Here is a 16,377-nt window from a genome sequence, read left to right as displayed (position 1 = left end):
CCAGACTCCCAGCTTCTGTAACCCCCAAACGGGGCTCCACACCCAGGCCACGCTTACTCAGAAATCCACACTTGTCCAGGGACCCCACGCCTGGGCGCAGGAGACCCCTGACTCAGTCACCCCAGGAACACTCAGGTGCCAGCACACTCAGACTCAGCATTTGGAAGGCACCGTGTCCCCAGGCTCTGCACCCCAAACTAGAGGACCGGAATGACAGTTCCTGCCTCCTCAGACTAAAACTGGTGATCTTCCGTCTTACCAAAGGGCAAAGCCACAACCCCAGTCTCTGTGCCCCAAGCTACACAGCTGGCCCCCGTGTTGCCACCCTCTACACAGTCGGATTCCTGGCCTAATGCCCCAAACTAGGCCCTGGACCCTAATCTCTGACATGGGAAACTAGGTCCCCACACCCCTGGTCACACCACCGCAAACAGAGCACCAGACCCTTGGTATGAAAATATAACCAATCTCCACGATGCCGTGTGTCATCTCAAATTGGGCCATTGGATCCCCAGTTTGTGTCTCCCCAGACTAGACAACTAGGTCCCCATCTGTCATCCCAAAGTAGACTAGCAGAACTCTAGTCTCCGACACCCCAACAAGGCACCCTTGGTCTCTGTCATCCAAAGGAGGCAAGCTAGTCCCCCATCTCAATTTTTTCCAATAGGGGGACTTCCCTGGTGGTCCAGTGGTTAAGACTTCGCCTTCCAGTTCCGGGGGTGCGGGTTCAATCCCTGGTCGGGGAGCTAAGATCCCACCTGCCTCAGGGCCAAAAAACTAAAACAGAAGCAATATTGTAACAAACTCAGTAAAGACTTTAAAAAAAATTCTTTCCAACTATTCACCAACACCCCCAATCTCGGTTACCCCATCCCATCACCCCCAAATAGATTGTGAAACCCCAACTCTATCATCCCAAAGTAGGTGATTGACCTCACACAGTTTCTGTCACCCTAAACTGAACCATCGTTCACAAGAATTGGCTCCAGACCAGGGACAGGTAGTCTCTGTCACCTGGAACTGAGAGATGGTATCTCCCCACCGATGTCATCTTGGACACCTGGTCTTTTTTTTTTTTTTTTTAATTAATTAGTTAATTAATTTTAAACATCTTTATTGGAGTATAATTTCTTTACAATGGTGTGTTAGTTCCTGCTTTATAACAAAGTGAATCAGTTATACATATACATATGTATCTCTTCCCTCCTGCATCTCCCTCCCTCCCACCCTCCCTATCCCACCCCTCTAGGTGGTCACAAAGCACCGAGCTGATCTCCCTGTGCTATGCAGCTGCTTCCCACTAGCTATCTATTTTAGGTTTGGTAGTGTATATATGTCCATGCCACTCTCTCACTTTGTCACAGCTTACCCTTCCCCCTCCCCATATCCTCAAGTCCATTCTCTAGTAGATCTGTGTTTTTATTCCCATGTTGCCCCCAGTTTCTTCATGACCTTTTTTTTTTTTCTTAGATTCCATATATATGTGTTAGCATACGGTATTTGTTTTTCTCTTTCTGACTTACTTCACTCTGTATGACAGACTCTAGGTCCATCCACCTCACTACAAATAACTCAATTTCGTTTCTTTTTATGGCTGAGTAATATTCCATTGTGTATATGTGCCACATCTTCTTTATCCATTCATCTGTCGATGGACATTTAGGTTGCTTCCAGGTCCTGGCTATTGCAAATAGAGCGGCAATGAACATTTTTGTACATGACTCTTTTTGAATTATGGTTTTCTCAGGGTATATGCCCAGTAGTGGGATTGCTGGGTCGTATGGTAGTTCTATTTTTAGTTTTTTAAGGAACCTCCATACTGTTCTCCATAGTGGCTGTATCAATTTACACTCCCACCAACAGTGCAAGAGGGTTCCCTTTTCTCCACACCCTCTCCAGAATTTATTGTTTCTAGATTTTTTGATGATGGGACACCTGGTCTTATCACCTCAAACTAGACAACCGATCCCAGGACCTGTCTCCCCTAAATGGACAATTGAACCCCAATTAATGTCAACCCAGACTGGACAAAAGACTCCAGTCCTTATTACCTCAAATTAGAAAACAAGACCAACAGTTTCTGTCACCCCATCTGGGCAACTAGACCTATAGTCTCTGTCACCCCAAACATGACAATGGATGAATAAAGTCTGCAACATCAGGGACTTCCCCGGTGGTCCAGTGGTTAAGACCCCATGCTCCCAGTGCAGGGGGCACGGGTTCGATCCCCTGTTGGGGGGCTAAGATCCCACATGCCACAGCTAAGCCCGTGCTCTGCAACTACTGAGCCCACGCACCACAACGAAGAGCCCTCGCGCTGCAACAAAGACCCAGTGCAGCCAAAATAAATACATAAATAAATAAATATGTTTTAAAAAGTCTGCAACATCAAACTAGACAACCAGCACTCAAACTCTCTCCACCAGTTAACAAGCTGAGCACCCAATCCCCCACCCAGACCATACCACCAACCTCTGGTCTTAACCAGTCTGTTACCCCCAAAACATCCTGGGATGCCAGTCTCTCAGTCCTACAAAATAGACGACCACGTAGCCGGCTTTGTCATCCCAAATGCTCCCTGGGACCTCAGTCTCTGTCACACGAAATTAGAACCAGACCCCAAGCTCTGTCACCCCAGGTATGCTCTGGGATTTGAGTCCTTGTTCCACACAACTAGATAGACTTCAATCTCTGCCACCCCAAATACTCTCTGAGATCCTATCAATATCTGAGCAAACTAGACAACCAGACCCCGCTCTCTGTCTCCCCAAATATACCCTGGGACCCCAGTTTCTGATCTCCAAAACTAGACCACCAGACCCCCATTCTCTCACCCCCAATACACCCTGGGACCATGGCATCTGTCCTCTGAAAACCAGACAACCATGTCCCTGGTCTGTCACCCCAAATACACCCTGGGACCCCAGTTTGTGATCCACAAAACTAGATAACAGGCCCACAGCCAAACCCCCAAATACTCCTTAGTACCCCCAAGTTGCCACTCAACAGCCAGATCCCAGTCTGTCACTCCAAATACACCCAGAACCCCAATCTCTGTCCCACAAAACTAGGCAACCAGACCTCCAGAGTGTGTCAACTGAATGTCCCTGGGACCCAGTTTTTTCCCCACAAAAGGATACAACCAAACCCTCAGTCTCTGACACCCCAAGTATGCCCTGGGACCCAGTCTTTGCCCCTCCCCCCCGAAACAAGACAACGGTACCTCTAGGCTCTGTCACTCCACTTTGGGCACCTGGGTACATAAATGTCACCTCAAACTAGAGACCTGACCCCACAGCCCGTGTAGCCTTCACCTTGTCAATCAAACTCCGGTCTGTCCTCCTAAACTGAACCACCACCAGACCCCTGGTCCCACTCATGCCAGACTAGACGAGCAAACTCCCATTCTACGTCACCCTAAATGAGACCCCAGAGCTCTAGTCATTTCATCCCAAACTGGACAACTGATCCCTAATCTCTGTCATCACAAACTAACCTCCTAGTCTCTGTCACCCCAAGCCGGGTCCTGAATCCCAGAACCTCTGGTCTCTGCCACTTCAATCTAGACACATGAACCCTCACTTCTGATGTCCCAAACTAGACATCTGGACCCCCAGGCTCTGGCACTTCGCACTAGACAAAGATACCCCACGGTCCTCTGAAATCTCATGACAGTGGCATCCCTGGTCCCTGCTTCCCAAGCCAACCAGAAGGAGCCCAGTCAGTCTGTCACCCAAACCAGGCAACCAGACCTGTACTGTCTGCTTCTTCACACTAGCCAAATGGTCACCCCAATCTCTTTCACCCCAGACCAGCACCCCAACCCCAGTGTCATCACCCTAAACTAGATAACCAGTCCCTTGGTCTCTATAACCCCAAGCTAGACAATCGGCCTTGTGTTTCTGGCACCCCAAAAGGAATAACCAGACCACAAGTCTCAGACACCCCAATGGAGTTCACCAGACCCCGGATTTCTGTTGCTGCAAACTAGAAACTGAAACTTCAATCTGATATCCCAAACCTCAGGATTTTGATATCTTAACCTAACAACTAGACTATCATTCTGTCACCCCAAAAAAGATTAGACGCCAACTCTAATACCCCTAAGGAAACTCCAGGGCCCAGTCTTGGTCACCGAAAGCTAGACAATAAGACCCCCAGTCTGTCACCCCAGACTAGACTAGTCCCCATCACCCCAACCTTGACAAGAACCCCAGTATCTGACACCTCCAACTCCGGTCTCTGTCACTCCCAACCAGACAAAAGAGTCCTAAATCTGTCACTTAAAATTTGAGAACTAGACCCAGTGTTTTCAGCCTCAAACAGGTCAAGCAGACATTCTCCAAACTAAAAAAAACGATTTCCTAAGGAGTTCCCTGGTGGTCTAGTGGTTAGGATTTGGCGCTTTCACCGCCATGGCCCAGGGGTTCAATCCCTGGTTGGGGAACTGAGATCCCACGAGCCGCGTGGCACAGCCAAAAAAGAAAAGCAAATGTTGTCCAAAAAAAAAAAAAAAAAAATCTCCTAGTTGCTGTCACTTCACACTGGGCAGAGAAACCCCCAATCTCTGGTGGCCCAAATTACACAACAGGGTCCCCAGGCTCTGTCACCGCAACCAGTGTTGCCTGTCTCTGCCACCTCAAGAAACAATCAGGGGCTTCCCTGGTGGCGCAGTGGTTGAGAATCTGCCTGCCAATGCAGGGGACACGGGTTCGAGCCCTGGTCTGGGAAGATCCCACATGCCGCGGAGCAACTAAGCCCGTGAGCCACAACTACTGAGCCTGCGCGTCTGGAGCCTGTGCTCTGCAACAAGAGAGGCCTCGACAGTGAGAGGCCCTCGCACAGCGATGAAGAGTGGCCCCCACTTGCCGCAACTAGAGAAAACCCTCGCACAGAAACGAAGACCCAACACAGCCAAACATAAATAAATAAATAAATAAATAAATAAATAAATAAATAAAAAGAAACAATCAGACCCCAATCAGGTTGCTTCCAGCCCAGGGGACGCACTACCTTGTCATCCTAAACTAGGGCCCTGGACTCCCAGTGTCCTCAGGCATCCCAGTCTGTCACCCTAAGCTAGATAAATGACCTCAAAGTTGATAAAAGATCCCCAATTTCTATTACCCCAAACCAGAGACTGGACTCCAAGCTGTCACCCCAAACAAGACAATCAGATGGCCAGTCTGACACCCCGAATGAGGTGCAGGCACTCCCTGACTCTGTCACTCTACACTGGACAAGTAGATCCCTTGTCCCTGTCACCCCAAACCTGGGCCCATGGGCTCTTTAATCATGAAGTTGACAGCCAGAGCCCCAATCTGTCACTCCAACCAGCTAACTGGACCCCCAGACTCTATCACCAAAATAGACAACCAGACTTTTGGTCCCTTGACAAGACACCAAGCCCCCAGTTTCTCTTTCCCAAAACCAAAACTCTCAACCCCAAGGTCATTCAGGAAGGGATAGAGGGGGAAGTGGTCCCCCAGTTCTGCCCATCCCCATGGAAGCTTCTGGTCTCAACATCAGTTAGGGACCTGGAGTTAGTCACCTCCAGACAGGCCTCTGGCCTGAGTCTCAGCCTCCCACCACCAACCCCCAGACCCAGGCTGCTGACCCCTTGCCCCAGGGATCTCAGTCTCAGGTCCTTGGGCCCCCGGCCTCTGTCACCTCCAAACAAGTCAGCCTGACCACATTGACTCCAGGCCCTGCAATGGAAACTGGACGGAGTGACCACCCACCCCGAAGGGCAGTCTCCCCTGGGAATACTGGCAGCTGGATTAACCAACTAAATGCCCTCTGCCACCCCCAAGTTGGGATTGGGACCCTGGCCTCTGAGTAGACTCTCCTCCTCAGGCACCCCAGGTCTCCTCGGCCAGGATAAGTCCACCCCTGGCTCCCTCCCTGGAGAAGGTCTGGAGGAAGCCCTTTTCTGCCCTCTGGTGGCAGCCACTGGAAGTGCGGCCCTGGTGATTGGGAACAGAGTGGTCCCAGACACCCAAGCCCCCTAACCTTCCCATTTTGCCAGCAGTGCGGGGGTCACCCTTGCCTGCTCTCTCCCACTCAGCTCCGACGCAGGTCAGTCGCCAAGCGCCCACCCTCGTCTTCCTGAATCTGCCCTCCCGTCCGTCCTTTCCGTTCCACGTCCCTGCCTCATCTTCCCCAACTTGGCTCATCCTCCCTGGTCTCCCAGCCCATTCCCCACACGACACCGAAGGGATATTTCTTTTTCTTCTTCTTCTTTTTTTCTTCTTGCCCGTGCTGCACGGCTTGCAGGGGCTTAGCTCCCCGATGAGGGACTGAACCCGTGCCCCCTGCCGTGGAAGCGTGGAGTCCCAATCACTGGACCGCCGGGGAAGTCCCTCGGAGAGATATTTCTAACGTTCACACCTGACCCTGTCCCTCCCCTGCTCAAAAGCCTTCCACGGTTCCACATTACCTTAAGCTAAAATCCAAAGACCTCCCGTGGCTTGCAGGTCCGGCCTCATCTGGTCCCCGACATCCTCCCCATCATCCTCTCCTACGTCACTCCCATCACCCCAGCCACAGCGTTGCCTTGTCACTGGGCAGGTCCTACCTCAGGGCCTTTGCACTTGCAGTTCCCTCTGGCTGGAATACCCTTCCCCCAGACCTCTGAGAGGCAATCTCCTCCTCATTGCCCAGCAAGGCCCTGCCCCTCCACTCTAAGCGAGTCCCTCCTTCCCCAGCTACCCTCCAGCCTCACCTCTAAGCGAGTCCCTCCTTCCCCAGCTACCCACCAGCCTCACCTGTTTCATTGGCTTCGCTGAGAGCTTCCTGCTTGTTGTTGCTTGGCTCATGAATGTGGGCCTCGTCTCTTTGTGGCGCTGCTGGTTCCCCAGCATCTAAGCTAACGTGTGCAGTAGAAACAGGATATGAGCTACAAATGTAATGTTGTATTTTCTTTCTTTTTTTTTTTCTGGCCGTGCCGTGCGGCATGCGGGATCTTAGTTCCCTGACCAGGGATCAAACCTGTGCCCCCTGCCGTGGAAGCGCGGAGTCCTAACCACTGGACCGCCAGGGAAGTCCCCTGTGTTTTCTACCTAATTACATTTTAAAAAGTAAAAGAAAAAGGTGAACATAATACTTTACCCTGGTATATCCAACAGATTATCCTTCCAACACATAACCAATATACAAAATTATTAACGAGATATTTTACACCCTTTTCCTAATAACTCTTTGAAATCTGGTGGGTATTTTACACTCACAGCACATCTCAATCTGGACCAGCCGTGCTTCAAGTCCTCAGTAGCCACATGTGGCTGGTGGCCTCCATATGTGACAGGATTCCAGAACAATGTGGAGCACTCAGCGGGCCCTGAATGAACGATGAACCGGTGAGTTTTGGTGATGAGACACGAAGCTGGGGAGGCCGGGGAATGGCACTGCCAGGCCTGGGCACTGGCTGTACCTCTGCTTAGGCCGCTCGGCCCGCAGCTCTTCCTGTGGCTGGCTCCGCTTCCCTCAGAGCTCACTGAAACGCCACCTCCTTGGAGAGGGCTCCCAGACCAGCCCCATCTGAAGTAGCTTTTCAGACCCTATCTGTCACCTCACTTTGCTGTCATACCTGCCAAGTGCTTTCCCTACCACGTGCATTTCTCTTTTGTCAGCGGTCCCACACAGCGGCCTTCACATTACAATGAAAAGCAAATTGTGTCACTCTCACCTCACTCAGGAAAACCAAAGCACCCCCCCAACCATCTGCTCCAGCCATACCGGCCTCCTCGCTGTTCCTCAAACCTCCAGGCACAGTGCTGTCTCTGGGCCTTTGCACCTGCTGCTTCCCCTGTCCAGAACATTCTTCCTCCAAAAGATCTGCGGCGGCTCCCTCACTCAGTTTAAGTCTTCATTCAACATCATCTCAGGGAGGTCTTCTTTAAACTATAACTCATCTCCAGAACTTTCTTTATGAGGAAGAGTTAACACAGTAGGCCCAAGACTGCTGTCCTTAGAGAGGCCTGCTTGCATAGCGGCCCTTGGCTGGCATCTGGGAACCTGGGTTTCAGCAAGGTTCTCACCACTCCCTGAAAGAGTGGCTCTCATGTCTAAACCGTTTGTGCAAACGATGTTGTTTATGCTGAACAACTGCTTTCCTTCTGGGTACTAAGTCTCTGATGAGCTTCCCCGAAGACAACATTTCACTGCTGGGGGTATTACACTCAACCCAGGTGGCTCCACTGGGAGAGGACTCTGGGCAGCTTGTGCCTGGTTTCCTCTGGACTTCGCCCCATGTGCCTTTTTCCTTTGCTGATTTTGCTTCATAGTCTTTCATGATAATAAATCACATCTGGGGACTTCTCCGGTGGTGCAGTGGTTAAGAATCTGCCTGCCAATGCAGGGGACAGGGGTTCGATACCTGGTCGGAGAAGATCCCACATGCTGCCGAGCAACTAAGCCCACGCGCCACAACTACTGAGCCTGCGCTCTAGAGCCCACGAGCCACAACTACTGAGCCTGCGTGCCACAACTACTGAAGCCTGCGCGCCTAGAGCCTGTGCTCCGCAACAAGAGAAAACACTGCAATGAGAAGCCCGCGCACCACAACAAAGAGTAGCCCCCACTCGCCGCAACTAGAGAAAGCCCGCGCACCGCAACGAAGAGTAGCCCCCGCTCGCCGCAACTAGAGAAAGCCCGCGCACAGCAACGAAGACTCAACGTGGCCAAAAATAAATTAATTAAAAATAAAATAAAATAAAATAAAGCCCCAGTAAGTGGCAATTCATTAGCTTAAAAAAAAAATCACATCTGTGAGTACAACTAGATACTGAGTCCTGAGTCCTCCTAGCAAATCACCGAATATGGGGGTGGTCTCGGGGGCCCCCGGCATACTCGTTTCTCCTCCTTAGAACCTGTCATCGCTGGCTGTCCTATCATATTTGTTATCCATCTTGCTTATTCTCCACCACCCTCCTCCCACCACGCCCGCGGCCCACTCGCTCCCCACCTTCTTGGCCTCTGCAGGATCCCAGCATCACCCGGCACAGACCCACAGAAGACCCTGGGAGAATATTTGCTTAACAGTTTTATTTCCAAAGTTGGAGTCCCTCCCTGGGCTTGTAATGGGAAGGGGGCCTTTGGCCAGACCTGCAGAGCCGAGCAGGACGGGGGTGAACGGGGACAGGGCAGCTGGCTCGGGAGGCTGGCAGGTCCGTGAAGCCACCTCACACAGGTTCCATTTGCAGCTCCTCCCCGTCCACGGCCTCCACCTGATGGAAGGCGGCGTGGGAGCCGATGACCACAAGGGTGGCTCCTGCAGGAAAACGGGCAGTTCAGGGCCTGCCTGCCTCACCTGGCCCCCACTGCCCACAGCGCTACCCAGGTCCTGTACTCACCCAGGACCCAGAAGACGGCGGAGCCCGCGCCAGCCAGCCAGAAGAAGGGAAAGGAGACGGTCCCAGCCAGAGCATACTGATGGGCTGGGGTCACCTCTCGGCCTGGGGGCAGACGGCATTGGGGCAGCTGTTCCGATACTCGTGCCCTCTCCCAGAGTAACCCCTGAGACCCCCACCTCACCAATCTGGTGTCACAAGCTCCGGGAGCCTCAGGATCTAAACTCCTCGTGCCGAGGCCCTCCAAGTCCATGGGCCCCACCCATGTCTCCAATGTCCCCACCCACTGTCCGTGGGAATACAAGGGGCCTTCCTCAGCCCCCTCGCCACCCTCTAAACTACAGCTCTCCTGCTCCAACCTGCACTCCCGTAGACCTAGAGTCTCCAACTGGTGGCCCAAGGGCCAAGTCTGACCTGTGGATGTGTCTTTTGAGTCTGCATATTATTCCACAAGAATTTGATTTGATTTGTGGCTGCTCAAGAAACTGGATGATTTTTCTTTCTTTCGTTTTTTTTTTTTTGGGCCGTGTTGTGTGGCATGCGGGATCTTAGTTCCCTGACGAGGGATGGAACCTGGGCCCCCTGCAGTGGAAGCACGGAGTCTTAACTACTGGACCGCCAGGGAATTCCCTGGATGATTTCACAAAACAATACAGTCAGTCCTCTGTATCCTCGGTTGGAAACCCATGGATCATTGTTCTTCGTCATTTTTTACAAAGGACTTGAGCATCTGTGGATTCTGGCATCCACGGGGGCTCCTGGAACAATCCCCTGTGGACACTGAGGGAGGGCTGTACAGATGTCTGCCTTCTCAAGGCAGACTGGAAGGTCGGGTCTGCAGGTCCTGGTGGCAGCAGTGGCTGAACCCACGTCATGTCTATGCTCCAGGCGCGCCCTCCATGCCCTGGGCTTGCCCGACATGCCCCTCCACCCAGACCACCTTTGTCATGTACAAAACTGGCAGGCTTCTGAAGGATTCTGTCTTAGGTCTACCTGTTTGTCTGATCGCAATTCCCCCTTATCCCTACTCCAAACCTTGAGCTTCCCCTACTTGGGAACTCAGGCCCCTCTTTCTTCTCAGTGGTGCTTGGTGCCAGTCTGGGACCACATGAGCCACAGGCCTCAGCTTCCCTCTCTGAGAAGTCCCAAGATTTTTCCACTTCCACCCCAAGAAGCAGGAAAGGGGAGCACAGATATAGGCCAGTGTAAGGTCGCCACCTGGTGTCCAATGTGGGTACCTGCAGCTGATGCCTTTGGCAGGAGGTTAGGGAGGAGGGAGAGGGAAGGAGGAGGTTTAAGGGACAGGAGCAGGTGGAGGTGGGTTCTGGGATATCTTCTGGGCTTGGGGAATAGCAATTTGGGGGGCTGAGAGCGGGTGGAAGCATCCGGTGTGTCTGAGACTTTAAGGGATTGAGTTTGGGGGATCTAGTGTAGATCTAGGCTTGGGCAGACTTGGGTTCACAAGGACTGAGGTTTGGAGTCAAAGGCTTGCATTCCAAGAGACCAGGATTTGAGGAGGGCAGGGGATTTCTCACCCATCAGCACAAACTTGGACTGCAACGTGCGCAGATAGAGGATGTAACAGGCGCCAAAGAAGACAGCCAGAGCCACCAGCAGCATGGGGGATGTCGCCCTGGAAGAGGGCAGGGAGGCATGCGTCAGGCAGCTGGGACTGGGCCAGACACGGAGGCCCTGACCTTCTACACTGGCGGATTACAGGCTACGTCCTTGGGGCCGGGGAAGTCTAGGTCACATTTGGTTACACTGAATCCTGGCCAGGCTGATGCGGGAGTAGGGACCTGGCCCTTGGGTCAAAAGGTCCGGCAGAGCTACCCCATGGGGACGGGGCCTGGCCAGTGAGAGGAGGGGCCGGATGCTGAGGGCGGGGCCGGCCAGTGCGGGTCTGGCAGCCTGGTGGGCGCGGGGCCAGGCCGGAGAGGCACTCACACACAGTACAGGATGAGGCCCAGGAACACGAACACATAGTTGCTCTGGTAGTACTCCACGTTGCGTACGAGGCGCTGGCACAGCTCGCCCAGGTTGCGGGGCCGCGAGAAGCGCCGCTGGTCCACGAAGGAACCCCAGGGCCGGATGGTCGCACGGCGCCGCTCCAGCCACTCACGGCCCGCGCCGGACGGAATCAGTTTCGGCAGCAGGGTCCTGGTGGGTGCGGGGCCAGGTCAGCGATAGACCGGGATGGAACTCGGACCCTCGAGCAAGAAGAGGACCGAGGGGGGCCGGACTCCGGGGTTCTGGGGAAGATATGGTCCCAGACTCCTGGATCCCCGGGGAGAAAGGGGCTGAGGGCCCAGACTCCAGAGTCCTCGAAGAGGACACCAGGGGCCCAGACTCATGTGTCTGGAGGCCGGGATTCCTAGGACCCCAGGGAGGAAGGGGCGGGGGACCAGGACTCCCGGGTCTCGGTCAGGGGGGCTAGATCCAGCTTGCTCACGTGGCGCTCAGCCCTTCCACCTCGGCATCCTTCTGCTGGTCCTTCTCGGCCGCCATGTCTGTGCTATGAGGGGAAGAACGGCTGTAACGAGCCCGGGGCCCTGCACACACCGCGGGACCCGCCCGAGCCTGGCCTCACCCAGCGGAGCGGGAGCTGACGTGTAGCGGGTCTGGAGCCTCTGGGGGCGGTAGTTTTGCCGCCGAGCATTGTGGGAGTTGTAGTCCCGATGATGTCGGAGAGAGTGGGTGCCATGATGGTGGTATGGCTCGCGAAACACCTTGGGAGATGTAGTCGCGTAAAGTGACGCCTCTGGGCATTGTGGGAGTTGTAGTTTCAGAAGCAGGACGCGTGGAGTCGGGGAAGGTGGGTTGCCAGGAGTCAGGGCGTTATGCGAGCTCTAAAGTCAGAAGCCGGAGCTCTAAAGTCAGAAAACGTTGTGTACTCCCCGTGCAGGGTACGATGGAGACCGTGTAGAGCTGTCATTCTGACTCTAGAAGATATAAAAGAAAACACGTGCTAAAACACGCAGATGTTCTGATTCAGCAGATCTAGGGTGAGACCATTCATTTGCATTTCTAACAGGTTTCTAGGTGATGTTGATGCTTCTGGTCCATGGCCCACATTTTGAATAGCGAGACTGCAGATAATTTGTGGGAATCTATTTCTTCCTTCTTCAAGAGGCTAGTGATGGGGCCATGGTTGCTGGAGGGGGGGCATCTAAGGTAGGGGGCAAAGCTCCCCCCACAACCCTTGGGCTCCCAAGGATGAATGGGTTAGGGTTAGGGACCTAGGGATAACCCCTGCTTTGGATAGGACGGAGGGAAGTGGGGGAAAGGAAAGGGTTGAGATTTATTTTCATTTTATCACTTTCTTTTCTTCTAGTTTTATTGAAGGGGTGAGAATTTTTAAAAGGCGGAGTTGTTATAACGCAAAGAGCTGGGATTCTGGGGTCAGAGGTCAAAATTCAGGCTGTGTTGACTTCATCACCTCCCTGAACCTCGGTGTCCTCAACTGGACAGTGAAGATCCTGGTGGTACTGTTACCAAGTCCAAGCTCGCTCTGCTTGCCACAGGACAGGCCAATAAATCAGGAGATGAGGTGGTGAGGCAAGGAATAGCGACTTTATTCGGAAAGCCGGCAGACTGAGAAGATGACGGACTAGTATCTCAAAAAGACCATCTGATTGGGGTCTGGATGCCAGTTTCTTTTATAGAACAGAGAAGGGGAGGAGGTGAGGAAGTGAAGTAAAAAGGCCGTAAGTCTTGCAAATATCTCCTGGAATGGCCAGCCTCAGGGAGGGGATGTGTTAATTTCTTCTTTCTTGCAGCTATTCACAGGTGGACAGGGTCAGGATGTTTCCCTGAACAAAGGCACTTTGGTTTAACATTCAAGCAGAGGGGCAGGGTTCCCGAGGCAGGCCATTATGTATAGACAGTATCCTTTTAGTGAACAAAAGCAATGAGAAGCAAAGGTTAAAGCAAAAGAAACAGATCCAACCTGTAGTCCGATTTTGTTCGTCCCTGTAATTGTACCACACTCATGGGGTTGAGATGGGGTTGAATGGTCCATGTAAAGTGCTTGAAAGAGTCTTGATATTTTATAACTGCTCAATAAATGGTAGTCCATATTATTGCCACTACATTATCATGACTGTTATGATGATTTCTAGAGTTCAGTCTTCTCAAACTTAACAGTAACTTACTAGGGGCTGCTGGCCCCTTGGATGTCCCAAAGAGTGGCTGGCATCTGAGACATGGACCTTTCTTTCCCCTAGCTCTCACAGCCATAGTTCTCTCAGTCTTTGCCCCTGCCCCTGAGTGAGCTGTGGGAAAGAAGGGTGCACCAGCATGCTTCAAGAAATGCGTGTGGAAGTATTGGGAAGCCTGGGCTCCCTTACACAGACTGAGGACCTCATTTTCCAAGGTTGGGTGGGCCTGAAGGAGAATACTCACCTGGGATATCCAGGTGACTCTTAACTCCAACTCTGTCTTCCAAGGATCACATTCCTTTTGGGTTTGGGCTTTGAGGCCTGCTGGAGGGCATCCCCACAAGGTGGGGAAGATGACCCTGTCGAAGGGGCTGGTGGAGCAATAGGCAGGGAGACCACCTGTGTGCGCGTGGCAGGGGGGTCCCAAGCTGAAACCGAATGAGCCATACTTTGAAGATCAGGTTGGCTAGTTACCATTTACTTCCTCTTTGTCAGCCCCAGGCTTTTAGTAGAAGCTTGTTCAGGTTTCCCACTTGGGTCGAGCTGGGCTTCAGGAAATCAAGGGGGGGCCTGTGAGTCCACAGTTAGCCCAGAGCATTAATGGGGGAGCAGCACCTGAGTTCAAAGTGATGGGAGCAGCAGGGGTAACCAGAAGAGCCCCCAAGAGGAAGATGAATCTTGGGGAGCAGAGAGTTGGAAGCAGAGGTCCAGCTGCCTTCTTCCAGGGCGGACCTGGGGAAATTGGGGTTTGACTTTTGTTATGAGGGCTTTGGAGTTTCCTCATAGGAACACGAATAAAAGTGATTTCACTCACAACCCGCCAGTACATGCTCTGAGCAGAAGACATAACAGGCAAAGTCCTGGAGGTGTCAAAAGGCATGGGCCATGGATGGTGGAGTCCAGAGGCAAGGACATTGTTGGAGAGGAACCCTCTGAGTGGGGCAGGACGGGAACTTTGAATCAGGGGATTCTGAGGGGCCTTGGCATAGGGGCAATGTGGGGGAGGAGCCCCTTGAAACAGAGATTGTGGGAGAAGGGGCCCTAAGACGGAGATACTGCGAGAGATGGGAAGATCCGTGAGACAGGGGGATGAGGGGAGATGGGGGGAGAAGGGACCTATGGCAAGTGGGCCCTGAATTAGGGGGATGGTGGGAGATAAGGGGGTGCCTGAAAAGATAATGAGAGATGGGCCCTGGCCCTGTGGTCCTTCCACCTGAGGCCTCCTTCCTGCCTCTTGGATCCCTGGAGGAAGCGGAGCTGGGAGGGTAGGAGGACATTAGCATAGACAATCAGAAACCTGGGTTATTTTTCTGCTGTGTGACCTCAAGGAAGTCCCTGCCCTCTCTGGGCCTCAGATTGCCCACCTGTCTATGGGAGTATTTCTTACCCTGTACCTGATGAATAAAGTAGTTTCTCTGGCCTCCCCAGGAGAGGTCCAGGCTCATGTAACCCTTACCGGACTGGGCTCTGCCCTGGGCATCACAGGCGGTTTCTGGCACACATGGCCGCTGCCTTCTGACTGCCTTTCCCCTCAGATTCAGGCACTCCTCCTCAGCATGGTCTCGTGCAGTGGGCATGTGCACACACTCACACTCATGTGGACTCTCAGCATCCCGACCATCCAGACACCTGTGCTGGGAGGCAGGCAGGCCCGGGACCAGCCCCAGGGCTTCCTCTCACTCCAGTCTCTGGGCTGTGTTAGAAAGGCTGCCTTGAGGGAAGTGGTAGAGCTGCCCAACCAGAAGGGCTAAAATTCAAAAGACTGACAATAGCAAGTGTTGACGTGGACGTGGAGCAACTGGAACTTTGATACACTGTTGGAATGCAGATGACACAAGAGCTTTGGAAAGGGTGTGACTATTTCTATTAAAGATAAACACTGTCTGTCCCCCAATCAGCAATTCCATTCCTGGGCATGTACCCAACAGAGATGCACACATGTGTCATCAGAGGATATTACTAGAATGTTCCTCTTCCTAGAGGCTTCCAAAGTGGAAACAGCAAATGTCCATCAACAAGAAAATGGATCAACAAATCGTGTAATAGTCACACAGTGGAAAACTCCGCAGCAATGAAAAAGAGCTGGCTACTGATACATGGAACACTGTGGATGACTCTCATAGACGTGGTGTGGAGGACAGGAAGCCAGACACACGAGACAGCATGCTGTAAGGCTGCATTTCTACAAAGGCCAAGAACTGGTACAACTAAACGATGGTGACAGAAAGCAGATCAGCAGTTACCTCTGGAGGGGGGCTGACTGGAAAGGGGCATGAGAGAACTTTATGGCTAGTGGCTACATGGAAGTAATTTTTTAAATCGCTGAGCTGTGCCCTTGAGACTTGTGCACGTCACTGTATGAAAGTTTATCTCAACAAAAAGAGAGAGAAGAGCAATAGTGACTTAGAGCTTGGACAGCCTAGGTTCAAATCCCAGATTTGTCACCTCTCAGCTGTGTGACCTTGGGCAGGTCACTTTCCCTCTCTGTGCCTTGTGACGATTGAGTGAGCTAATACATGTAGAGTGCTTAGAAGAGGGCAGAGCACAGGGTGGGAGTTCAATGAACCATTAGCATCATCGCCTCCCCGGGGACCTCTCCAATACGAGAGGATCCAGAGTCTGATTCCCTTCCTCTCCCCTGTTCTGATCCCATGATCCCATCTCCTGGCGAATTCAAGGTGCTCTCACTCTAACCCGTGTGGGGCTACAACTCCATGATTTGATGACTTTGAGATTCCATGGCTCCCAAGCTCATGCCAGGCTAAATTCCTGGGGTTCTGTGAATCACCCAGCCACGGGTGCCAGGACAGGGAACACCGTCCTGCTCACACCCTGGGTCCACAAAGCAAGCACGACACACACGCGGC

At 52.6% G+C, this 16,377-nt stretch overlaps 1 protein-coding gene across 1 annotated transcript; it reads right to left on the bottom strand.

Annotated features, from left to right (window-relative positions):
• Positions 1 to 9,030: 9,030 nt before the first annotated feature.
• On the bottom strand, positions 9,031 to 11,969 carry RABAC1 (Rab acceptor 1). The gene is made up of 5 exons (XM_007168046.3): positions 11,803 to 11,969; positions 11,298 to 11,510; positions 10,886 to 10,983; positions 9,354 to 9,455; positions 9,031 to 9,271 (listed from the first exon to the last, which is right to left on the bottom strand). The coding sequence occupies exons 1-5, from the start codon at positions 11,856 to 11,858 to the stop codon at positions 9,183 to 9,185; spliced, it is 558 nt and encodes a 185-aa protein (XP_007168108.2). The 5' UTR covers positions 11,859 to 11,969; the 3' UTR covers positions 9,031 to 9,182.
• Positions 11,970 to 16,377: the final 4,408 nt, after the last annotated feature.

The sequence above is a fragment of the Balaenoptera acutorostrata genome, chromosome 19, assembly GCF_949987535.1.
Source record: "Balaenoptera acutorostrata chromosome 19, mBalAcu1.1, whole genome shotgun sequence".
NCBI classification, from domain to species: Eukaryota; Metazoa; Chordata; class Mammalia; order Artiodactyla; family Balaenopteridae; genus Balaenoptera; species Balaenoptera acutorostrata.
This window is presented reverse-complemented; position numbering and strand designations above follow the sequence as displayed.